Source organism: Sebastes fasciatus, chromosome 22 (genome assembly GCF_043250625.1).
Source record: "Sebastes fasciatus isolate fSebFas1 chromosome 22, fSebFas1.pri, whole genome shotgun sequence".
NCBI classification, from domain to species: domain Eukaryota; kingdom Metazoa; phylum Chordata; class Actinopteri; order Perciformes; family Sebastidae; genus Sebastes; species Sebastes fasciatus.
The window spans coordinates 4,118,547-4,145,044 of NC_133816.1; the positions used below are offsets into that span (position 1 = coordinate 4,118,547).

At 41.0% G+C, this 26,498-nt stretch overlaps 1 protein-coding gene across 3 annotated transcripts in view; it reads left to right on the top strand.

Annotated features, from left to right (window-relative positions):
• The window catches only part of slc8a4b (solute carrier family 8 member 4b), a 119,688-nt gene extending 101,412 nt beyond the window's left edge, over positions 1–18,276 (top strand). For 2 of the 3 annotated variants that reach the window (XM_074623039.1, XM_074623042.1), the window contains exons 12-17: positions 3,169–3,275; positions 6,855–6,979; positions 7,696–7,731; positions 8,157–8,256; positions 10,465–10,737; positions 16,833–18,276. In XM_074623039.1, the coding sequence (XP_074479140.1) occupies positions 3,169–3,275; positions 6,855–6,979; positions 7,696–7,731; positions 8,157–8,256; positions 10,465–10,737; positions 16,833–17,212 (1,021 nt within the window). In that variant the 3' untranslated portion in view covers positions 17,213–18,276. The remainder of the gene's footprint in view (positions 1–3,168; positions 3,276–6,854; positions 6,980–7,695; positions 7,732–8,156; positions 8,257–10,464; positions 10,738–16,832) is intronic. The other variant, XM_074623043.1, reaches the window with a different exon arrangement.
• Positions 18,277–26,498: the final 8,222 nt, after the last annotated feature.

Genomic DNA, 26,498 nt, shown 5'->3' on the forward strand with positions numbered 1-26,498 from the left:
AGGGGACGAGGGCTGAGATAGAGATGGAGAGAGCAGGGCACAGATGGGAGCGCTGCTACAGCCGCCACCAACTATGAATAATGAAAGCACTGCAGCGAGCGTATGTGTGTGCGTGTGTGTGTCGTCTGCATGTGTCAATTGGCTAAATTAATGAATACCTGCAGTATGTTTATGAAGCCCCAAAGTGTTTACCCGGAACATGTTTTCATGCGTATCGTGTTTGTGTACATGTGAGCTGAATTGTCTGTGTGTATGTGAAGGTTTGTGTGTTACTAGTGAAGCGTGGGCGCATGTGGGGGTGGCTGGCTGTCTGTTCATACAAACCACAATCTGTGTATGATGTGCAGCATGAGAAAACATGTGTGCACACATCCGATGTGTGCATGTTCCTTACCGTTGTAGGATTTGTCTGTGTTTGTATACCCCTGAGTGAACTCGGTGTGTATTGAGTCGTAACCCTTCACATCTCAGCGGCGAGCATTACTCATACTCCTCTTTCAACCTCTTTCAGCCTCTCTGTCTCCTTCTTCTTCACTCCACTCCTTCCCTCTCTTGCCCCCTAATCTCTCTACGTCTTTTTTCATTTTTCCAAACTCTCTCTTTTTCTGTCCTCTCTCCCCCATTTCTCTTATTTCCTTTTATCTCACTCTATCCTCTTACTTCTGTCGTTCCTCTTCCAACTCACTGTCAATTGACAGCACGCTAAGCCCTGCCCCCTTTAGTTACTGTCGCTACACCTGTCAATCATTCCATTTCAGTTAAGATGTTACTACAGGCAGATGATTAAAAAAAAAAAATCGGCTGTAAAATTTTAAATATAACGGATATTTAATTTCGTCCTCCTCCACTAAATGGATTTCCATGTTTTTCCTCTCTTGTTTCACATCTGACTAAACAATACTTTTATATCTTCTCCGACATTGTTGAGAGTTGGATGCTCAACCTGATGTGATGCTGGAAATAGCAAAAATCCAGCCAGTTTCATCCGCTGTTGCTGTGACAGCTCACCAATGAAAACAATGCGCTTCCACTTCTCTCAACACCTACACCACCACCACCACCACCAGCACCACTCTCTCACATCCCCCTCCTCCCTCATGTTTTTCTTTGTTGAGCCGAAGCCTATTTGTGGTGTCAGAGCCAACATGGCTGACAGTGAAGCATATGATGAAGACACAACCAGGTGGAAATGAACACTCTCTCTTCCTCTTTGCCTGTCAGATACAGCTGGATTGGCGAGATGATGATTACGTACTCGGGGTGAAACAGACCGGAAGGAGGGCAAACGGAATGTGATTTACATAAAAGGACCAAAACAAATACATTTGGAACATTTGGGTACCTTAGACATTTTAAAATTAGGGATGTTGTACGATTAAAAGAGATTTGGTTTTGGAGGTTGTCTTTATTCAGACATAATCAGCCAGTACCAATTCAAAGTTGAGTACCAGCACCAACATCAAATTCCCACTCCCAACTCGTCAAATACCGCCGCTTGGTCAGTGCCCCTGGGCATTGGAAACCACCGTATGGGGTACCCCTCTTGCATTACTTTTGGACAGACCAGGGATGGCGTGTAAATAAACGCTTGTTACATGCATAGTGTCCTTTCAAAATAAACATTTGTTTTCACAGGTTGTTGGGTTTAGGCAACACAACCACTTAGTTAGGGTTAGGAAACGGTCATTGTTGACATTAACTTTACTGACTAGCACGTGACTCACAGAGCTGACGATACTAACAACTTACGGGACTAAGGACTCAAGTGACTGACGACTCAGGTGACTGACGATACCGATGAGTCTCGTGACCAAAGGCCGACGTGATAAAATAAGTCAACGTTACTTTTAGTTTCACACGGGATACAAACAGCGGTCTCCAAGGTTGAAAGTGTTGTGTTTGTTTGACCCATCCTCCAAACCTCCTGCCCGCCCTTAGCGGACTCTCACGCTACTAATACTACGTCACTTGCTCCAACCGTTGAATAACGCTGTGGCTGGGTTTACATTGGAGTTAGTTGAAAACCTGGTTCGTCATATACAGTACTGTTACTAAAGGGTGCCTCCGTGCGTTGGTTTCTGATGCCATGGGGCACTTATACAAGTTGGGAGTGAGAAAGGATTGGCACCAATTACACTTTCTAAACTGTCAGCCTCCTTTATTACGTTTATATATTACTACTTTTACTACTTAGTTACATTCCCCCACTGAAAATCAGGGTTGCTGTTCCAGCAACTACTGAACGTCTGAGAAATATACAGTACAAATTATGGTCTAAACAAAGAAACATGATTCTTTAGTGTACTTCAGTTGGTTTGGTTTTTTTTATGAAGGAAACAGCGTCCCATGGTGACAGCCTGCAATTAAATGAATGTGCATGTTTACAGTAGAATCTAGACACACCCTATCAGGAAACAGGAGGAGGGGGGGGGGGACTCCCAGCGGCTGGAAGCTGACTGGGAACTGGCTGGCAGCCGACTGGCATTATTGTCCAATGAGTACAGCAGTGTTGATGAAAACCTTCCAACAAAAGTTCACATTAAATGATTCTCTGTCTCTAAATACACGGGCAGATCTGATAACAATGCCATCTCACCTATGTGAGTCTACTAAGACACTGCTCACGCTCGCACACTGCTATTTTTTTTAATATCCCCACGGCTTTTTTTTCCAATTAACTTGTTAAGGTCTGGTTGCAATCCCCTCAAAACTCTTTGCGCTGCATTTTAGGGCTTTCCCCTGGGTGTTACTAATTGAAAATGTTTCAACTGTGGCTCTGCTGCACATTGCATCACTGTCAGCTGGAGAAAAACGTAATCAGGGCCTGGGGGGGAAGCAAGGAGCCTCAGAGTGCCCCACTGAGCAATGTCAACTCGGGCGTCAACCTTCATCTTTGCAGAGGCTCCTAATCATCTTCTGCAAGAGAAAACAGAGGGTTGCTAACATTTAAATTTTTTTCTGTGATGTATCCTATTTGTTATAAGGGTTAATAATAGGTTTTGATAGTAATGAGGATCATGTGGCAGCAGAAATTACCTGAGACTGTCACAGTTTTAATGGACTGCTCTAAACACATTTGCGACTCTTTTATTACGAGCGTAAAACAGGAAAGGTTAATTATCTGGAATACACTCGCCGAGTCTCATCCTTCTCTTCACTTTTTAACAGGAAGATCATCGAGGTGAAGATCATTGACGATGAGGAGTACGAGAAGAACAAGACCTTCACCATCGAGCTGGGAGAGCCCGTTCTGTTGGAGATAGGGCAGAAACACGGTGAGTGTCTTTGTGTGTGTGTGTGTGTGTGTGTGTGTGGCTGTTAACAAAGAATATCAAGAAGCCAGTAGAGGGAACAGAGTGACAGACAGAATGGGGTCTTTATTTAAGTCTCGGGCCTCCTGCACACTTATCTCTTGTAAACAGGGTGAGACTTGCATTGATTGTCTGAAACCTCCAATTTAAACTCTGATTAACTTGGGAAACATTTCACTTTGAACTAAGGACGTGGCTGAAAGGATTTAAAGAACACCGGGTCATAATTGCAACAAATTCAGGAAACTAAGAAGCCAGAGAAGAGCAGATTGAACTCAATTTGCAATTCATTCCTGCCTAATGAACTATTTGGATCCTTCCTCTGCACCGTCACTTCCTACTCTCTGAATCCACGTAGTTACCAGAGAGCTCTGAAATCCACCCATATAAAACATCTAAGCCCTTCAACTTTTTAAGAACATAGGAAGCTTTAGTTGGATTTTTTTAAAAGGCTCCTTACAGCAGGCAGACAGCTAATCTCTGGCAGGTGATTCAAGGCTAAAGAGAACCTGCGCTGAAAGTCAATAAGTAATTTCTGCAGCTTGTTCTGCTTTGACATTTCTGTTGAATTTCCACAAGATTGAAGGTTTACAAGAGAACAGAAAAGACAAAAAGAAAGTAACTTTCGTTGAGTCATTTGGCTTCACAGAGACATTTTCGCTGTCTCATTTCACATCTTTTCTTTCTTCGCTTTCTTTAGTTCTTTCACTCCCTCACTAATTTACTCAACCTGGGGTTCGGGGCCCCTACAAGGGGTTGAATGATAAATCTGAGGGGTCGGAAAAGATTAAAGAGGACGTATTATGCTTATTTTCAGGTGCTTACTTGTATTTTGGGTTTCTAATAGAACATGTTTACATGCTTTAATGTTCAAAATATGCTTTATTTCTCTCATACCGGCTGAGCAGCAGCACCTCTTTTCACCCTTTGTCTGAAATGCTCTGTTTGATCTCCTGCTCTGAAAAGCCCACTCTGCTCTGATTGGTCAGCTGGCCTAACTAGCTTTGTTTGACGGCGTGCCAAACTAGCTGCTAAGCAGGTATTATGCAAATGTGTTACTTAGTGAAATCACCACGTTACGGAAGAAAAGGCGGGACTTCAAGCGAGGTGTTTCAGGCAGTTCAAGAGCAGTGTTTCTGTGGGGTAACTTCCTTTGGCATGGACTTTGGGCTTTGTAACTATGCAGACCTTTTACATTTTATGTTACAAAAAACTATTTATACACTGAAGAAAAGGGAAAAACCACAAAACCACAATAGCTTTTCTTTAAACGGACAAGGACCACAAAAACTAATCTGCTTTTTCTAGTTAATTAATTAATTAATTAATATTTTATTTTTTTTACCTCTCCAGGCCTCTCAAAATAATGTTACTTATCACATATGTCTGCTGGTCACAACCAGTAGACATATAAGGTTGGAAACTATTGCTCTACCACGTACAGTATGCACACATAGATTCACCTACACTCAATACTGTGCCTGAACGCATCGTGTGTGTAGATACAGACAACTCTGCTGCTGCTGCTGCTCTGCTCACATGCCGCTCATGCTACGCCTCCTCTGTAGATAAGGTGACAGTCCTGGTGGAGTAGAGGTCCACACGCTCCATGTCAGTCATGAAGCGCCAACAGCCCGGGGCATGTTTCATCACAGAGGATATATAATTGGGTTTATAAGACTGTCACACAGCAAGCGGACACACACATTCACACGCACACACACTGAGCCACACACATACTGTACACTGCTTTTCAATTACAGCAGGTCGACATTGATAACAGCTGACTCGATTAATGACACTGTCACCGAGTGTGAGGAGACATATGGATGGATGAATGGAGGGATGCATGGTGGAACATATGGTAATGGAGAGATAGAAAGGTTGTTTCATGGGAGAAAATCTTAATTCCTCATTGGTATTCATATTTGTAATAACATGGGATGCTTGATAGATTGGATTTCCCAAGTGACCCGTCAGTGTTTGAACATTAGCATTTACATTACAGACTTTCACGAGTGCTTGCACACATTCTTAAAATGATACCCCATGCAGCAAAGCTGTGAAAACAATTTATGTTGCCCTGGCAAAAATCTGAAAAAATTACATGATACATGATTTGAGTTCAAATGCCAGGCTGAATGCATAAATACTACTGCATGAATACTGCATATTAATCCTAAGACTATAGGGAGTCTTGCATTAATTGCTAACACAAAGCTTTAAGTTTGTTTTGCAGAAAAAAATGTAGATGGATTTCTTCCAGGATGAAAGTCTCGGGGTGACATGTTAGTTGTTATTTTGAATTCTGTTGCTGTTCCTCACTTTGCAGCAACTTCCATCTGAACACTTCAGAAAGTTCTCAGTCAATTACACCGGCAGTACCGTCTCTCTAGAGGATTAAAGAGATGAATGATCCCACATGATTCAACTTTCCTTCCTTATTTTTTCATACATAGTGACTTGGTGTAAGAAGTGCTTCACTGAAAGAATTTGAAATGTTCACCAGCAAACAGAATAGTCACCGTTATAGACACAAACCTGATGAGTGGAGGGTTTCCAGGGATTCTGAAGTTGAAGTAACCCAGTTATTCAACACAATCTCTTAAGGTAGCAGTACATCTCTGAGAGTGGTTTGCAATGAATTTTTGAAAACAAGAGGGGAGGCTGTGAGTTCCAGGAGGTCTTCATCACATCTTCAATACGTTTGACCGAGGTCTGTAGCCAGGATCATGAAACATATACTTCGATGAGAAGTGTCTGCTTAGTTTGAGTGTTTTGAAGCGGGGTTGTATGAGGTATGAGGTTTGAAGTATCAGTGTATTACTTACAGTAGATGATGGTCACCGTACCCCCAGCTCACAGAAACTGACACCAGAGCAAAGCAATACAGTTCTGTGGACGGGGACAGCAGAAATACGTATTTTAGCCACTTAAACAAAAGGCTCACTTAAAAAAAACGATATCCGTGTAAGTGTACGTTATATTTAGAATATTTTCATCGCTTCATCTTGCTGTCAGAAAAGACCTTTCCTTCTCCTTTTCGACAGGGAACTGAACTGAAAGTGAATTTTATCTATACTCTCTCCAAAGCCAGCAGGCTCACATGACAAAAACAGTGAAGATAAGTTTCATTTTCAGTTCAGTTTGCTGTTGGAAAATATTCTAAATATAACGTACACTTAAATGGATATCAGTTTTTCTTAGGTGAGTCTTTCTTTTAGGTGGCTAAAATACATTTTTCTACCATCCCCGTCCACAGCACTGTATTGCTTTGCTCCGGTGCAAAGCAATACAGCCAATGGCACCAGCTAGTTTTCCTGGGGTCCTAAATCTAATACATCATACTTATCATATCATATTTAATGACATACTGAGGCTTTCATTTATGAATAAAAGTTACTGTATACATGGCCTCAGTATCCTCAACAACAACGGTTGATAATAAATGAGCACCTGGGTTCCTTTAAGGTTGGTACTGCATAACCTCTGCACAGCACCAACCTACTGCAACACTGACCCCTTCATGTCTGTGTCTCCTAGGTGACTCCAATGAGAACAAGCCGTTGGTGGGAGCAGAGGACGAAGAGGTGGCCAAGATGGGCTGTCCCAGTCTGGGCGAACACACACAGGTGGAGGTGGTCATAGAAGAGTCCTACGAGTTCAAGGTAAGTGTGGCATTACGTTTCCATTAACAGGGATGTGTGCATATGCTCATGTAAACGCTCCCTTTCATTTTGTACATCAGCAGCTCTTCAGAATGTATCAGCAGCTCATTGAAATAATAATAACCACCATTTTGGCATCCGTCAAGTAAACTGACTTAAAATGCCGATTTAATCAAAAATGTTTGAAAGTGAGTGTCAGCTGCCCCGGTCTAGAGGATGAATGATTCATTTTGTTAGCATGTAATGGACTCCCTGATGAGATGCTCGTCATTTTGATATCAGACATGCAAAAGACAACAAATGATTTATTCAAAGCGAGCTGTTGTCTTGTTTCAGCACAAGACAGGCCTTAGAAGAAGGAAAGTTGCTGGTAGACCATTCATCCAGCAAATAAGAAAATATAGTGGCTTAACCATGTAATAAATATTGTATATTAGAAGGAATGCAGTTTCAGTTTGTTATTCAGTCATGGATCATTACAGATAATTTGACATTTCTCGTGTGCAGCTCAAACCAGGAAGCGTCTGTGTCGCGTTCCGCTTTCATTACTTCCATGTGTGTTGCTTCATTTCCATTCTGTTAATTGCCACATGATTTTGTCTCTAATCTGTGATTTACTTGTTGTCTTGAATATGTAACCAATCATGTTTTTGTTGCACATTTCATTCGCTCATTTGTCCATTTGTGTCATTTTGTATGCGTGTGTGCGTGTGCAGAGAGAAGTAAATAAGCTTCTTTGGCGGGCTGAAAAGGTTATCTATCCTCCTCTCTCTTTAGTTTGCTTGCTTTAGTGTGCTTGCAATGCTAGCTTTTCCATCTGCTACTGTACAATACTGAAATGTTGTAATGATCTTTAATTGTCACCCAACACTGGAAATAATTTGAATTCTCTTGTTGAGACTGCTAATATACAGTAAAACTTCTCGTCGTCTCTCACTTATTGGATAGTAAACACGCAGGGTTTTTCTCCTCACAAAGCACTGTCGGCTGAGTAATAATAATCATGCTAATTGAAAGGTTTCCCCGTTCTGCTCGGCTGCGAGTGAATTAACAACTTGAGGGTTGTGTTTTTCCTGTTCTGCCTGGTCTGTATGCACTTGCATGTTTGCTTTTGTGTGTATGTGTGTGTGTGTGTGTGTGTGTGTGTGTGTGTGTGTGTGTATGTGTATGTGTGTAGAGTACGGTAGATAAGTTGATCAAGAAGACAAACCTGGCCTTGGTGGTGGGAAGCAGCAGCTGGAGGGAGCAGTTTGTCAGTGCCGTTACTGTCAGCGCAGGTAACACACGCACACATACACACACACACACACACACACACACACACACACACACACACACACACACACACACACACACACACACACACACACACACACACACACACACACACACACACACACACACAGCATCACGCATCGTTTTGATTTATGAACAGCAGTTTTGGTTGATATCTTTCTTGAATTCATTTTAAAAAGATGATGGATGGTAAAAAAGTTAATTTCTTAAAGGTTTTTGCATCAGCATTTTATTTTAAAACTTTTCATGCATTTATTTGCCTTTTTTACATTTTGAATTTATACCCAATATGGGTTACTTTTTTCTCTATTAACACTTGAAAGGGGGAAGTATTCTTTATTTCTGCTTAACACAGTGGGTCAACATTTTGGGAAATGTGCTTATTTGCTTTCTTGCCAAGAGATTAATACATCAACACCACTCTCTTGTCTGTATACTAAATATGAGCAGTCGTTTAGCATATCTTAGCATAACCAGGTGGAAACAGCTAGCCTGGCTTGGTCCAAAGTTAAACTTAAAGATATTCCTATTAACACCTCTAAAGCTCACTTACAAGTTGTATCTTGTTTGTTTAATCCATACACATAAAGACATGTAAAAACAACAATTTATGGATAGGGAGTCATGGAGAGGTAACCCACAAGCTGTGTAACTCTCGCGAGATGGTTGAGGTTAGGCATTGATCTCGAATGGTTCAATTTAGGTATAGATCTTGAATGGTTGAGGTCAGGCATTGACCTTGAATGGTTGAGGTTAGCCATTGACCTCCAATGGTTAAGGTTAGGCATTGACCTCCAATGGTTAAGATTAGGTATTGACCTCCAATGGTTAAGGTTAGGCACTGATCTCAAATGGTTATACTTAGGCATTGACCTTGAATGGTTAGGGTTAGGCGTTGACCTCCAATGGTTAAGGTTAGGCATTGACCTTGAATGGTTAGGGTTAGGCATTGACCTCCAATGGTTGAGGTTAGGCATTGACCTTGAATGGTTCAATTTAGGTATAGATCTTGAATGGTTGAGGTCAGGCATTGACCTTGAATGGTTGAGGTTAGCCATTGACCTCCAATGGTTAAGGTTAGGCATTGACCTCCAATGGTTAAGATTAGGTATTGACCTCCAATGGTTAAGGTTAGGCACTGATCTCAAATGGTTATACTTAGGCATTGACCTTAAATGGTTAGGGTTAGGCGTTGACCTCCAATGGTTAAGGTTAGGCATTGACCTTGAATGGTTAGGGTTAGGCATTGACCTTCAATGGTTGAGGTTAGGCATTGACCTTGAATGGTTAAGGTTAGGCATAGACCTCCAATGGTTAAGGTTAGGCATTGACCTTGAATGGTTAAGGTTAGGCATTGGCCTCCAATGGTTAAGGTTAGGCATTGACCTCCAATGGTTAAAGTTAGGCATTAATCTCCAATGGTTGAGGTTAGGCATTGACCTCCAATGGTTAAGGTTAGACATTGACCTTGAATAGGCTAAGTCGTTGGGTAACGGGTCTCGCAAGAGTTTTCACATGTTTTCTCAACATGTGGGTTACCTTAGACGTGACCCATAATTAGTGAGCTTTAGATGTGTTGGCAGATAGCAGGGTAGCTGTCTAGTTCTAGTCTTTATGATAAGTTAAACTAATCACCACCTGGATCTAGCTCTATAATTAGGGAGCAGATATGAGACTGGTATCGATGTTCTTATCAAAGGGTCGGGTAATGTAATGAACTAGTTCATACAATGTGTCCTCCAAGACAAGTTGCAGGTCATTTTCTCACATCAGCACAGCTGGCTAATCATGGTGTGAAGTAGGTATGAATGTCAGATTATTGGTTTCGGAAAGTTACAGGAATGGTTGGACATAGCCCCCCCCCCCTTAATTCCTCGTTGGAAAGGTGTAGGGGTTTCTGAAGCTATGCGACCATCCGACAAGCTTAACTGGCAGCTTAACTCTCGGCAGGAAAGTTGATAGGCATATTTCCCCAAATGTTGAACTATTTCTTTAATCTTTAGCTTTTTATGCTACTGCATTAACATTTACACCCTAAAATTTGGCCTCTTAAATTCCATCTGTAATTCCACTCTGTCTCCTTCCTTGACTTTAGTGTATAGTTTTTTTCCATTCACTTTTCTCTTTCAATTATCTCTCTGCTCATTCTTTCTATCTGTCTCCTCCCTTGACGTTTGAATCACCCGCAGGAGACGACGACGAGGAGGAGAGCGGCGAGGAGCGCCTGCCGTCCTGCTTCGACTACATCATGCACTTCCTCACCGTCTTCTGGAAGGTTCTGTTCGCCTTCGTCCCGCCCACGGAGTACTGGAACGGCTGGGCCTGCTTCATTGTCTCCATATCGCTTATCGGCGTCCTGACGGCGGTCACCGGCGATCTGGCGTCACACTTCGGCTGCACGATAGGACTGAAGGACTCGGTGACGGCTGTGGTGTTTGTGGCGCTGGGAACATCGGTGCCAGGTGAGTGGGAGTGGTTGAAAGGTCCCATATCATGCTCATTTTCAGGTTCTCACTTGTATTTTGGGTTTCTACTAGAACATGTTTACATACTTTAATGTATAAAAACGCTTTATTTTCCTCATACTGTCTGCTTGAATATACCAGTGTTTACCCTCTATCTGAAACGCTCAGTTTTAGTACATTTCAATGGAATTGCAACAGAATTGCGTTGCTAGGCAACAGCTTGGGTCCATGTTTACGTCCTGTCAGCTGATGTCATTCACATACACTGCAACAGGAAATAAACTGGGACCCATTTAGAATGTTTACGTTTAAAACTTTGAAATGGTCTAAATATTGTATATTTGTGACATCACAATTGGACAGAAAGCTCAGTTTCTGAATATGGGCTGTGTGTGTTTCTCTGTGGATTAAGCGTTTCGATAGTTTCAAAGTATTTATATAGAACTTAAACCTGCTTTATAATATAAAAGCCATGAAAATGTCACTTTTTACAATATGGGACCTTTAAATCATTTCATGGTGCATACTTCCTTACTGACATTACATAACATTCAAGCAGAAAACAACTCGCCCCACAAAAACAGTAGCGAAATGAGATGCATGTTTTCCTGATATGACAAACAAACAAACCCATAAAAAGAAGAAGACTGATCCTCTCTCCTCCATCTGATTTCAATAGCCTCAGTAAGCAGGCCGGAAATAAAAATTGGATTGTAAAACGCCGGCTCCATCGCTGAGCCTTCAGCCTGAGCTTGTCTCCGCCTCGAGGGGACGCGTTGTCCCAGGGCTTTAATTCAATTCCCTTCCTCATTCCTCTCGTCAGTCGTTTTATTTTTTCCCCCTTCTGTATGATTTATAGAAATAGCTCTTTTGCTACTCTTGCTCCTTGATGGCTTGCGGCGACGTCTGAATAAATTCCTGCAGCAGCCATATTATGTTGTGTGTTGGATTTGGAGGCTGTAAACACAGATTTGATATCCTTTATCAGTGTGTTTGTCCTATCACATGATGTTAACTTGTCGGCTTTGCCTGTTCCGAATCTCTTTCACTCTCCTTTGTTTTATCTTTTTCACTCATGTTTTCTCTCCTTCCTTCTGTCCTCACATTCTCATATCCCACCTCATTTATCTGTTACGATTGCTCTCATGCCCCATCCCGCACTATTTATTATTCTGACTTTACCTTAGTGCTCTCTCTCTCTCTCTGTCTCTCTCCCTCCCCTCTACTTATTGGATGTTGCATTTTCACTGCCGTATCATCCATCATTCTGACCCGTGTGCTGTGGTACCCAGGTGTGAGTGGGTGAAAATGTGTTTGCTCTGCCGAGATGATGCCAGTTTGCGTGCGGCAGGTCCCTCAGGTCATTATAACTTCCACCGGGAGTGTGTGCTCACTTGTGTGTAAGTGCGTGTGTGATTGTGATCTCCGTGAAGCTTGTTAGAATCATTCATCTCCTCTCTTTTTTTCCCACCCTTCCCCTCCTCCGGATCTATAAAAGCATTTCTGTGTTATTGCATCGGAGCCACTCTGGAGGATTATCCAGCCAATTTACACCAGATTTGCCGATTCAGGCTATTAGAGGCAAACGCTGATCAGATGCTCGAACGCTGTGAACTGCTACATGTTTCTGTCTGTTTAAGAGGTTTACGGAGCTCAGCTGGAACCATCTGAGCCATTTAAACAGTATCAGTGTTGTTTGTTTGGGATATTTGTGTTGGTGGTGAAGTCCTGTAGAGATCACAGATTCTCTTCACACCACTACTTTGAGTTTATCTCTGGATGAACTGAGAGAGTCTTGGCTTTTTCATTAAAAAATACATGGACAGTTTTGTTTGGAACTGCTTTCTCTCGCAGACATAGTCCTTATAAAGATGCAATATCCATAATAACAGGGACACTGAGTGCCGTCTTGTTTCATAGGGGTGTAAATCACAAGTTTCATCATGATACAATATTATATTGATTCTTTGGGCAACGATACAATATTTGCCGATATCACAACGTCTGCCACAATATGGTATTCAATTTTTGGCCTGCAAAAGATATGAGACGATATCAACACATTTTTATATAATTTATATCACTCACAAAAATCAACTAAAATATGATTTTACAATTTTATTACTGAGCTCTTCCAGACATTTAAATAAAAGGACATTATTATGGTAATAATATCCATCACGCCGAAGCTGCGGTAGCTGTTGCTAGGAGCAGCTAACATGTTCTGTTTCTATGTTCCCGGCTTTGACCAGTGTATGACACATTATAAGTAATGTGCTACTGACCCTACACTACCTAGACTTTATTTGACATGTTACAGTAATGTGATCACATTATTCAGTAACACCTAGTGTAAGGGATTACAATCTGTAATTCAGTAATTACATTACAGTTACTAATCCCAGTAACACTCTTTTAATTTGACATTTGGGGGAGAATTGGCTTGTTTGCCCCCTAACAAGGAGGAAATATTAGCTTCTTGCAGGGGCTGCAGGTGTGCTGTAAAAAGAGAGGATGAATACGCCCTCCAGTAACTCCAAAATCACCTCAGCTGGCTTGCTAACATAAACCATTTAACATTTAGGAATCATCTGGGTGCGATTCAGAGGTCTGGAATCAGGCAACACTGTTTCTGAAAACACATTGTATGTTGTTCTGTAATTTGGGTCTTTAAAGGGATAGTGAAGTGGGGTTTTGAAGTGGGGTTTTATGAGGCACTTATCATAGTAGGTGTATTACTTACAGTAGATGGCGGCCGGCGTTCCCCCAGCTTGGATAAACAGACAGGAGCACCGGCACCGGAGCAAAGCAATACAGTGCTGTGGACGGGAACGACAGAAAAACGCATTGTAGCCACCTAACAGAAAGGCTCACCTTAAAAAATGTATATCCGTTTGAGTGTAAGCTATATTTAGAATATTTTCCGAACTGAAAGTGAAACGTATCTATACTGTTTTTGTCATCTGAGCCTGCATAGATAAGTTTCACTTTCAGTTCAGTTCCAGGTCGGAAAGGAAAAGCAAAGGGCCGTCTGATGGCAAGATAAAGCGGTGAAAATATGCTAAATATAGCGTACACTTTAACGGATATTAATTTTTTTAGGTGAGCCTCTCTTTGAGGTGGTTGAAATATGTTTTTCCGCTGTCCCCGTCCACAGCACTGTATTGCTTTGCTCCGGTGTCAGTTTCTCGAAGCTGGGGGCATGCCGACCGTCATCTACTGTAAGTAATACACCTACTATGGATAAGTACTTCATACAACCCCACTTTAAAACACCCGAACTATCCCTTTAAGAAGGTTATTCATGACTGGGAAAGAACAATGTATAAACTTGTAAAGTGAATGTAAAGTATATGTATATATCTTACATTTGAGTATGATCTTCTGTGTTGCCAGCAGTAGTGAGTAGTGTATATGTGTGGAGGCAATAATGTGGTTTCATGACTCAGATTCAAATCCACCATCTGATGTGCCCGCGTGTCAACACACACCAACTTTTCATTTCTTTTTGTGCGGTCTGCTACCAACGGGATTACAATTCATCCCCCCCCCCCAAGAAAGTTTGGAGGGTCTTTTTTTCATGTTGGGATCGGGATATGAATTTCAACTAATCTCTCTGACATTCAAATGAGAATTGAGACTCATCTCACCAGCCGGTCTATAAATAGAAATAAGCCGAGACAGGCGTACAATAACTGGCAGCTGTTTCCCTGGTGTTCCCTGCCAACCCAGTTGTAGAGGCTTTGCGATTTTTACTCAATTTCTGCTCAGATGTGCAGCCCCACAGAGCTCCACTAATGTGCACCTACAGCGGTTTACAGCATTAATGAGACCTACATCTGTTCTGTCTCAGGCTGATGCCAATATACAACGGTGGATTACAGAATGGAAAGATCTTCCTGAAAGTCAAATTTCTGTGTTTTATTTCTAGAATATAGATGAAAAATAACATAAACCAAGTGGATGTTACTGAACGCATCCAACCTGGGTCTTAACTGTGGCTGTGACAATGGGTCAAACTTTACACTCGCCACCTCTGTTATAAAGATTTGAGTAAAGCAACTCCAGCAAAATAATATATATCATGGCAAGCAGACAATTCTCGTAAAGCTTTTGAGATAACATTAAATGTAACAAAAAACATTTCAAATGCTGGTCTCTAAGTCCAAATCAAAGGAAACACAAAAACAATGTCACTGGATTCAACGTATCCTCATACAACGGTTCGTACGATATCTTACAAAAACATATTCCTCATTTTTTGTGCGTTTTCCTACGAATGTCCAGCTACATGTGTCAATTTTCGCTCGTTACGTGCATACAGTCTTTTCAAGATAAACTTCCGTCTTCACAGGAAAAAACTTGGTGACGTTTAGGCAACAAAACTACTTAGTTAGGTTTAGGAAAAGATCGTGGTTTAGGTTAAAATAACTCCAGAAGTGGCGTAACTTAAGCACGGAAGTTACGTGACAAATAAATCAACATTGACTTCTGGTTTCACAAGGGGTACAAACATGGTCGAAAGTCTGGTGGTTTTTGACCCAACCATCCACCCCGACCTCTTTATACTTCCTGGTTCAGGATTACGTGGATTACATATGAATTGTTTCGTAGGTATAGCTACGAACGGTGTATGAGAACAACCTCCTAAATTAGCTATTTTTGCTAACTGAATAGGAATCTACTTACCAACTAGCAAACTACCTGCGCTAATAACAGTTAGCAACAACTGATTCAGGGGGCTTCTTACTGTGTTTACTTTCAATTCAGAGCCGAGAAATGATTCATGTAAAATAATATTCTATTTTGAAAGTTTTTGGAGGCTCGCTCTGCTTGCCCCAACTATACAAAATATAATGTCCCTTTAAAGGGAAACTAAACCCATTTTCAAAGTTCATACATGTTATTTCTCTGGTCTAAGACAGTCCAAAAATATAAGTAAACATGAACAACTCTCTCCCAAATCCAAAAACTAGAGTGCTAAAACTCAAACTTGTGATGTCATCGGGTATAAAGTGTGGAACTGTTCCATAGACAATGAATGGGGAGATATGCTGATGCTGAGAGCTCCCAGGAGGATGTTTTGACTATATGGGGATATTTTCTGTTTCACAACTGACAGCACAACAATAAAATAAAGCTCATTTGGGTATAAGAAAAAGAAAACAAACTAAATCATCCCCCATTCATCGTCTATGGAGCAGCTCCAGTATTATGTACCCTATATAACATCACAAGTTTGAGACCTACTTCACTGGCTCATGTTCAGAAATATTGATTGAACTTTACCAGTCCATGGAAGTAACATATTGGAATTCTTAATTTAGGATGTGTTCCCCTTTAAGATTGGTGAGAAATGCTATAGACAGAGCAACTATACAGTTTGACTGATTCTGTTCAAATTGACTAGCAGATTTTTAAACAATTAACTCTTTCTTTTGCTTGGCACCCCAATATTTTGTGACGTCTTTCTCAATTAAGTTCCATCTCTTGTGATTTTCATTATTCTCTTCCCCTTGTTGGCTCTCCTTGCTATTTTGTTATCTGTATGTATTGTTTATTCCCTGCCTGTCTTTCTCTGCCTCCAACAGTCGTCCATTAAATGTGTAATTATTTCCATAAATACTGACATCCGTTCTGAACCTTCTCTGCTGCGTTTCTCTTTCCATACAGCCCATGTTTGCCACAGTCTGTATGTGACTGTGAGAGTAGGCTACTATACTGTACGTGGGTGGTTCCATGCTCAATGTAACCTTCAGGTCACTTCCTCTGTGGCGTGTGAGAGAGACATTTACAAAAGATCTTCAAAAAATGTTTTTATGAGACTTCAATATTGTTGCTTTACATTATTTGATTGTTTTGTTTTGACCTCAGGTTGATGTTTTACTTTTCTGTTTCCTGCCTCGTTTATATGTTTTCATATTGCTGTAACTTTTATCAGCTGTTAGTATAATTTAAAAAAATGCTAAAAGTTTTTATGACATAAAATCGACACCAAAAGTAAGAGTAAGCGTCATACAACAGTTTTAAAACGTGATATCAAAGATAATGAAGCCCTTATATTCCTATAAAATCTTGTCTTCCTCATCCAGACACATTCGCCAGCAAGGTTGCCGCCATCCAGGACCAGTACGCCGACGCCTCCATTGGGAACGTCACCGGCTCCAACGCCGTCAACGTCTTCCTCGGCATCGGCGTGGCGTGGACCATCGCCGCCGTGGTCTGGCGCTCCAAGGGCAAGGTGTTCAAGGTGGACCCAGGGAACCTGGCCTTTTCCGTCACCCTCTTCACCATCATGGCCGTGATGTGCGTGATCATTCTGCTGTACCGGCGGCGGGCGACGGTGGCCGGCGGCGAGCTGGGCGGGCCGCGGACTTGCAAGATAATAACGTGCATGCTGTTCGCCTCGATGTGGCTGATTTACATCCTGCTGGCCTCACTGGAGGCCTACTGCCATTTACCAAGTTTTTAAATGGAGAGGAGAGGGGAGGGAGAGAGACCCACTGCCAATATGGAGAGAGAGAGAGAGAGAGGGAGAGATGGAGGAGTCTTCAGACGGCGACGGGACGAGGAGAGACGGGTGGTAGAGGTGGATCGATATGCGCCGATCTGAACGTTTTTCAGCAGATCTTTCAATTTCCTCTTTTTTTAACGCCCAAAACAATTTTTCAGTGTCTCTGATTTATTTCTATCTTTCCATTTATTTATTTCCTAAGCCATTATGACACACTAAAACTCTAAAAGGAAAGGAGACCCACCATCTTTCCAGTGATGAAGAAACTTCTTGGATACATAAACCCTCTAAAATAAGAATTATTTAACAGTAGGACTGAATGAAGAAATTGCAGTGCAGGTTTCAGAGGGCGCTTTTACGTTGTTACCTCAATCATCCATCATCATCAGTGGACAACACTGTTTAATACAAGGCTGATATCGTTCCGGTATACTGCCGAAACCAGCAGGAGAGAAGAAGAGATAGACCGCAAGCAGAGCTGTTAGCCCGGCCTCTGAAGGGAAAAATGAAGATGAAGAGGAAGGATAAGGGTGGAAGATGAAAGTGGGAAAGTTTAGAGAGGAAGCCAGAGGCAACAAAACTAGAGAAAGGTCTGGATAAATTCCACGGAGGGTCTAGAGAAAACACAACACGGAAAAAAAGTAAAAGAAGGGCAAAAATATTCTACACCCCCTCCTCACTTACTCTCTCTCTCTCTCTCTCTCTCTCTCTCTCTCTCTCTCTCTCTCTCTCGCTACTTCCGTCTTTGCTGTATCTCGTCGTCAGAGGAATGATGGATCCTCCCATTACGCCCACTGAACTCTATCTAATACGACCAGTGACTTATTACTTTTAACCCCTCTTCTCCCAGCTCTACACACAAACACACACACACTTTGGGGCCCTCAGGTGAATCTGCAGTGGAGGACCACTCACTAACTTGCGGGCAAACTGACAACTGGTCGTTTTTTCCTTCTCATCTTGAGTACACTGCGAAAAATAGTCCTTCCACCCTACAACACACACACACATACTGTACACCCTACATTACTGTACTCACTCCTCCGTCCTTCCTTTTTGCCTTACTCTTATCTCCCCCTTGTAGGAATTGTCTTAAAGTTGTGATAATGAACCGCGGTAGTCACCACCAACCAACCCCCTTTTTAATTGAGCCGATCCCAAGTCCCTGTCCTTTTATGCCAATCGACAGCCTCGTTTATCCCACGAAGGAAACCCCCCCTTCTCCCCGATTTTTTTTTCTAAACTTTTCAATGGCGTCACGTGTTGATGTTGTTACCGTGCAATTGTAAAAAAAAAAGTATATAAATATAGTATGGAGAGATGGAGATAAAGAACGTTAAAGCAGGTGGCTTGGAAGATGGAATGTAACGAGGAGGACCAAGATGTTGAAAGAAGTCTCAAAAGTGGCATGGAGACGCAAAAGAAATGTGCGATAAGCGGAGATCAGAAAGTCTGGAGAGCCAACGAGCAAGCAGTCCACCTAGTAATGAGGAAGCGTCGTGCACTACACGTTGTGAGGTACACTGTTTACACTCTAATGTTGCATTAAATGGCGAGGAAACAAACACATGGACAAGCAAAGTCGGAACCAAACAGGGAATGATGTAACGCCAAGAGACACGAGACAAAGGTGGGGACCAATCAGAGTGAAGGATCTCACTGGTTCAACGACTAAGAAGATGACGGCGAGGGCAGTGTTGTTGATGACAAATCAAAACTGTGACCATACCCAGTGTTTCTAATTGTACATGATAATATAGGAAACTTTTATTGATGTGTGTGAGAAAACACGGATATTTAATTTATGTGAAGTCCCCCTCTTTGTAAAGAAAATCCTGGAGGGAGGATAAGGAAGATCAATGTGCCCTTTTTCCTCTGAAACACAGTTCAAGAAGACATTTAAAGGAAATCCATCACAAGGGAAAAAAGGCTGTAAGATGGCGAACACAAAAATCAGAGATGATTCACAGACGGAGAGAAGAGTCGAATGCTCCGAGGGGAAATGTACGGCGGCTCTGAAATATCACACGACTGTTCCGCAGCAGTTTGGGACGTTCCTTTGTACTCAAAAACAAAAATCACAAGTCCTCTGTTATCCAAAGATTTAATAGAAGAACACTGTCACAGATCACCATTCGTTTCCAGTGTGCAGTTTTACCTCGCAGGTGTTGTACAAGTCCCACAAGCTGCCAGTCATAGTTATAAAAAACTGGCAAATTTAAGGTGTTCACACTACAGATAAATATGTGCTTAAGCATTGGTATTTTTTATGGGTATGAGCCTGTATCAAAATCTGTGCTAGTTATTTTGTTTTTGTGAAACGTTTGTTGATTCGGGCATGGTGCGTGTGAAAGTAAGATATCAGAATAGCTTAATGAGAGTATTATATCATATGAAATCAACCATTTTTGTCATTGTTTGCGTCAAATCCAGATTCATATTATGTCTACGTGGATACCTCTGTCTTGCCCAGGGGCTGGACTGAAGCTGGACAGAAGGCTTGGACATATGGCTTGTCAGTGCAGATAGTTGTTAAATGTAATCCCTTTGTTAACAAAAGCATAAAGGGAAAATCTCTGCAACCATTTCTCCCACAACTTCCCACAAAGCTCATTGTTAACCTCGAGGCAAATCCTGAAAGAAAACAATAATTTAGCGTTTTGTTATACGGAGGTTTCGCTAAGAAAAATGGGAATGAAAACAACAATTTACCTGCCCACCATCCGCCTTGTTAAATATGGACAAATTACCTGCTGCTTTCAGCTCAGTGTAAATACAGGCTTTACAAAGCCCGCTCAGTCGTGACCAGGCTAAACACAACATGACGAGCTCGTCCGACGCGGCCCCGGTAAAGCCGGTGCTTGCACAAATGGAAGATAAGTGGTGATTTTGAGTGGAGGGGGCATTGATCCGCTGCCTGTACGAGTCACCCCTTCAATCAAATGTGACATTTTAAATGCCACGCTATAGATCCTTTCCAGTACTTTCTGACAGCTATAAAGAAAAGGAGAATAGTCCCATCTTTAATTGTAGAGAATCTGTGAAAGCAGCAACTGTGATTCCTTGAACAACTGTTTTCTGGCTTGGAGCTCTACTGTATCAGCTGATTCAGACGAGCTCAGCCAACATTCATTGATAGAAGGAGTTTGGCCACTTGCCATGATGCTCTTGCTCTGTTTCAACATTTCTTGGCTGCAATTATTTAACATTGCTGTCTAGAAATTAGACGCAAGTTTCCAACTCACAGAGGAGCTGACCCGGAGCTTGTAGGGTCGCTGCAGCATGTTAAGTGCTTGCAGGGCCGTAGCCATTCTTAGAAGTACTAAGGTCATGAGTCAGCCCAATGCAGCCCTACCGACCACAAGTCTGTCAACCCCCCAAAAGAAAGTTACAAAATTAAGTTAAGTTTTATGTATTCAGTTAGATGCTGATCTTCAGCATTTATAAACCATGGTCATTATCTAAGTTTATCTAAGTGGGTTAGCATGCTATCATTTGCTAATTGGCACTAAACAACTTACACGTGAAGCTGACGCAAATGTCATTAGTTTTGCAAATATTTGGTCATAAACCGAAGTATCGGACGAATTCAAATTGTTGAATCGTCCCGCCCTCCTTTTTATAGCAACTAATTAATATCAAACTTATCAGCAAAATGAACACTTGAACAAACATCAGCATGATAAAAACTACCTAAAATGATAAAAAACATCTTTGGGAAAAATTTATTTGACGTGTACTTTGACTTTTTAGTTTGGCTCACGTCCCATCCGCTAACATGGAGGGGGTGGGCTCTATGACCTATACTGCAGCCAGCCACTAGGGGGCGATCAGGATGTTTTGGCTTCACTTTTGGGGAACTGCCATGTCTTCCATCTTTATATACCGTCTATGTGGTGGACTGATCAAACATCCCTATAGCCAGGCTGCAAAACAACCACCAAGTGTCATCTTCTGACAAATCTCTAAAATTCCCTGAAAAAAAATACAAACGATATGACCTCAGTGTAGCTACTGTACGGTCCCGGATGCTTGTTGAGATGGTGTTTGAATCAACCAGCTGAAACTGTCTGACTAACCATCTAGATCCTTTGATTGTCTCTGCAGCCCGCAGTAGAGTAAACCCTCCGTGACGAAGGTCATCTGCCAAGTCGCCAGATCTGACTGGCACGTTGGCATGGCTCCTGGCCCCTTTGAGACGCCAGGACGTCTGCTGGGCCAAACTCCGTTTCTCAATGACTTAAGCTCCTGTAACAGTTTCCAGTTTAAGAATGAGTGGGCAGGTTAATAGTGCTGCTGTGCTGACGCCACAGGAACACACAAATACTGGGACTGATTTAGAAATGTAGGCTTTTTAAAGGTTGATAAGCCTTGCTGGAGGACGACTGAGTGTGCGTGTGTGTGCCTGTGTGTGTGCACGCATGCTTTGTAAGTGAGTGAAGAAATGCAACCATATTTTTAGTCTCTTGCCTGTTGCTTAGCGACCATCTATCTGCAAGCCGTTGTCTTCTTGACTGTTGCTGGTGTGTGTGAGACGTGTGTGTGTGTCATTCTCTTTTGATGTTTCTCATTTTGTCTGCTTGCCCTTCTTCTAGTGAATGTGACAATTTCTCATTCAGTTTTTCTCTCTCTGTGGGCGAATTTCAACATATATTACTCTTCATATGTCCATCTTTCTTTCTTTTTTTTTTCAACATTTGTGTTCCTTTTACTTTGTGTTCCTCGTGCCTCCCCTTGTTTGCATGTGCATCCATTGTGTGTAGCTCTACATGCGTATTTGTGCCTTTTGTGTGAGTGTTTTTTTGTCTCAGTTGGTGTTGTAATCTCCTTATAAGGGCTCACCCTGTGTGTCCCTGCCCATACGTTAGATTAATCAATTAGGATGCCAACCTGACCCACAGTAAAAATGTCTGGAAATTGGATTCGCTCCCGTGTGTGTGTATGTGTGTGTGTGTGTGACAGAAACAGAGCCAGGTAGATTATACCTGATACTCTTCCGCGCCAGGTGTGTGTGTACCTGTCGAATCAGATTAGATGTATAATAGATCTGGCTGGCAATCAAGACTGGGAATAGATGGTGGCACATTGCTTTAAGAAGTGTAGTGTGTGTGAGTAACTGTCATACACTATATTATATATACACATGTGCTGTACATGCAGAAACACAAGATCGATATGGGAATCAATCAAGCAATCCACACACACACACACGCCGCTGGCTGTACTTGGTAGCTTTGGTATTTTTTAATCTCTACAGTCAATTAATAACTCTACATGTTTCCCAGTATTGTTCAATAAAACGACTACAATGGTGCCCTGAGATGAAAACTGAAATGTATTTATATCACTCTGTAAAGGCCTTTACACACCGGGGGCGTGTTGAATAAACATGCAAAATACTCGCCTGCGAATATTATAGGTCTAGGGCTTTTATTGTGAAAGGTAAGAATGGAATTAGTGGATCTAGTCTGCGCTGCGCTTGACAAAATTGAAAGGAGAAATAAAGTTTGCAGTCTTGGTTCGGACTACGGAGCCTCCATGTTGTTGTTTCATAAATATAGGCGCTACTCAACCCGTTCCGCACAACGTGATTGGTTGAGGCCTTTATTCGCGGTGCGAAAGCTCAGAAAATCAACAAAAATCATAATATCGTCGTTTTGTGTGAGTATTCATGGCAAAAACAGCAGTTCAAAAAAAATATATTGATGTGCGAAAAAAAAACTAAAAAAACCCACTGCCGGTGTGTAAAGGCCTTAAAACGCGCATGGTTGATTTACTGTGCATATGTCTATGCGTGTGTTAGGGGTGTTTACAGACATCACTATATCAGAGTTTGAGATATAAAGATTATTTGTAAAAGTATTTGTATTCTGTAAACCTGGAGGCATTGTTAATGCAAGTATCTGCTGTCATGTTTACATTATACTTACCCCGAAGGTATCTTATTGACACCAGTATGTATTGTCAGCTCAAGTCATTTATTTATTTATATTTTGTTATAAATATATATACATATAAATAATATGTATATATATATTGCCACATACAGTAAAATTTAAATATATTGAGTCAAATTATACCCACCATGTGTATGCTTTTAGTTGTCAAATGTCACCCTTCTCAATTTGCTAAAACCCCAAATTTAGAGAAGAAATAGCGAGGTCGTGACCTCGGTGTCCTCGGTGTTGGTAACAGCCCTGATGACTCTACAAATGACGAGGTAACTTCTTCAAAGCTGTTCGATGCTTTGAGAAACATTAAGATGTAATGTAAAGGATTTTGTTTCTGAATGCAAAAATGATACTGAACAAGCTTGTAAAGAACCAGATTTCAGATTTGGAAACATCCCTAGTGTGCGTGTGAGTGTGTGTGAGAGAGTGTGTGAGAGTTTCTCTTGTGTTAATCAGCCACTATTTTATTCTATTTATTTTACATTGTTCTTTTCTCCCTCTCTCTCTCTCTATTGTTAGCCACTCTATTGCTCTCTACCTTCTAAATATTTATATATTTTATCACTCTTCATTTTATTAAAATATCATGCAGTCCTATTTATGCGGTCACAAAGTGCTTTTGATATAATTATGTGGTATTTTTCCATTTCTTTTATTATTGTTATATTATTGTATAATTTGTTTCCATTGTTTTGTGTTGTTTTGGTGATTTGTTTTGTAAAAAAAAAGCCCTCAGAGAGTAGAACAGCAAATTAGTATTGTAACATTTTACAATGAGTGTGCTCTTATCCCTTTTTTATTGTGCGTGTGTGTGTGTGTGAGCGCGAGTGTGTGTGGACTCTTCATATCTCTTCATATCATTCTGTCCACGAGTGTCGATGCATGAATCATTCTGAATACGGTGTTGATGTTGGAAATGTCGTAGTAAAGAGTAAAGTATTTTTAAACGCTGATAAATGACATGACATGAAAAACGATATAGATGTTTACAAAGACCAAACTTTTCTTTTCTCTCTTTTTTTTTTCTCAAAAGTGAAATAAAACTTGACTGGCAAATGCTCAGAAGAGTGTCTGTATCTTTCCTCTGGATGTTAACTCAATTACAGTTGAGGGTATTTTCAAAATGAAGATGCTAATTTCCCTAAATGAGTAGCAATTAACAAATGGACTCCAGTATGTAATCATGTTTTGATTGAACTGATTAGCCGGTTGGCACGGCCCTGCTTCATACCTGCATGTGCAAGCATTTCTGAAACCTTAAAGGATAGGCCCACTTTTGTTTTGTTTTTTAATTTTTGGAAAACAAATTTTTGCAAATTTGTTGTGCTTGTTATTGTCATTGTTTTTCGTTGTGTTTTTCTAAATTATCACTTAGTTGTTGTTTTTTTTTCTTTTTTTGTATTTATTTATTTTTTTCATTTTTGGAAGCTAATTTTTGCTTATTTTTTGTGCTTCTTGTTGTCATTTTTCTAAATTATCGCTTATATTGTGTTTTTTTGTCTTTTTTTATTGTTGGAGGCTCATTTTTGCAATTTTTTTTGTGCGTGTCATTATTTTTCATTGTATTTTTCTAAATTATAGCTCCTTTTTTGGGTCTTTTTTTATTTTTATTTTTTCATTTTTGGAAGCTAATTTTTTGTGCTTCAAGTTATCATTATTTTTCATTGTATTTTTTTTTTTTAAATTACAGATTAGTTTTATGTATGATTTATGTATTATGCTAATATGAGGCTTCAGCCTGAATTAGCCAAATCAAATGCTCTGTCTTTGTACCTCGGTTACTGTCTTTTTAGCACGTAATTCCCTATTTGTGTTGCCCTCCATCGCAGCTCAGCAAGGCAACACTGTGTGGAGAAATGAAAAGAGGCAATCTCTAAAAAGAATATAAATTCAGAACATACTGTATATTTTCCTAACTCAGACAGCTGAAGCCTCATATTTGATTGAACTTTAAAGTACATTTTTGCCCAGAACGAGGACTGTGGATTTTGTCTCTCAACTCTCAGAACCTATATACCTATATATCCGAAGACAAGAGTCTACAGCCCTTCTAGCAGCTCTGTGAGGCTTGCACAGTGGTGCTTTGAGCTGATACTTAGCAGGTTCACCCTCTTAGCTTAATCCTCCAGCAGATAAGTGATCATGCAATATTACGGTGGCATTCTGCCAGCTTTCTCTTGTTACATTGAGCTATTATGGAAATTACCAATCACTTGACACAATAAAAGAGGTCACGGCACAGCAAAGGACACAGTCAACACAGAAATGATCGCTTACTGTTTTTTAGGCGTAATTTAATCTGCAATAATGTGCTGAGTCATTTCCACTTCCACTACGAGAGTGCATGTATTTTCCTGTCAGTTTGTGTTTGTATGTGTGCCACAGTCCAATAATTAGAAATCATAAATGAACTTAGCCAATTTCCAGTTTACTGTAAATGAAAATCTCTCTGTTCATTATACAGTATCAAAAAAATGTAAAAGCTTTCTCCCATTATACTGATCCTGCTGGAGTCAAGCCTTTAATTAAAACTGACAATCCAATCAAAATGAGAATGACGAGGCCTTTTAGGTGTAACAAGTCACTGAAATGTTTCCTCAGTCTCTCTCACCTTGTTCTGACCCCACCATACTAGCACTATCTCTCGTCCTCTTCCAAACATTTCAGCTGAAGTCTGTTTGAACTCATGAATGGCCACACCAAGGGGATATATCATGCTGTATCAACCGTATTACACATTTTACGGCTGTCTAAACGGGGGATTAGTCCGGATTTCCAAGCATTTTCTCTCTGGTGAAACAGCGATGAAAAGGTTAAATCGGCATCTCAAAGGGTTTGAATCGTCTCTGAAGCCTGACTGTCTCAAACAAACAGAGCTGGTTGCTGATTTGTGGTGGGAGAGGTTCTGACCTGACCAGTAACAAGATCACAAGTTCATGCCCTCATGGTGGCTCATGTCAGTCTTGTCAGCAAACTGTGTTTACAGTAACTCTTCATTACACTGGCTTGCAAATACAACTACATCTCATAGAAGTATGTGAAGCTGCAAAGTCTTTTTTAATCTAATAATGCAATTCATTCACACCCATTTCTCTTCTTCTTTAAAGCTGTACTAATCAATATACTTAACAATGGGTCAGGTGACTTTGTGTAATGTGAAAGGAGCAGCTTGTAGTGACAAACCCACTGAGGATTATCTCCCAACTCCGAAGTTCCTCTCCACGGAGCCGTTTTGAGCCTGTAACTTTACTCCCATCAAACTTGTAAATAGGCAATTGTATGCTAACATGTTA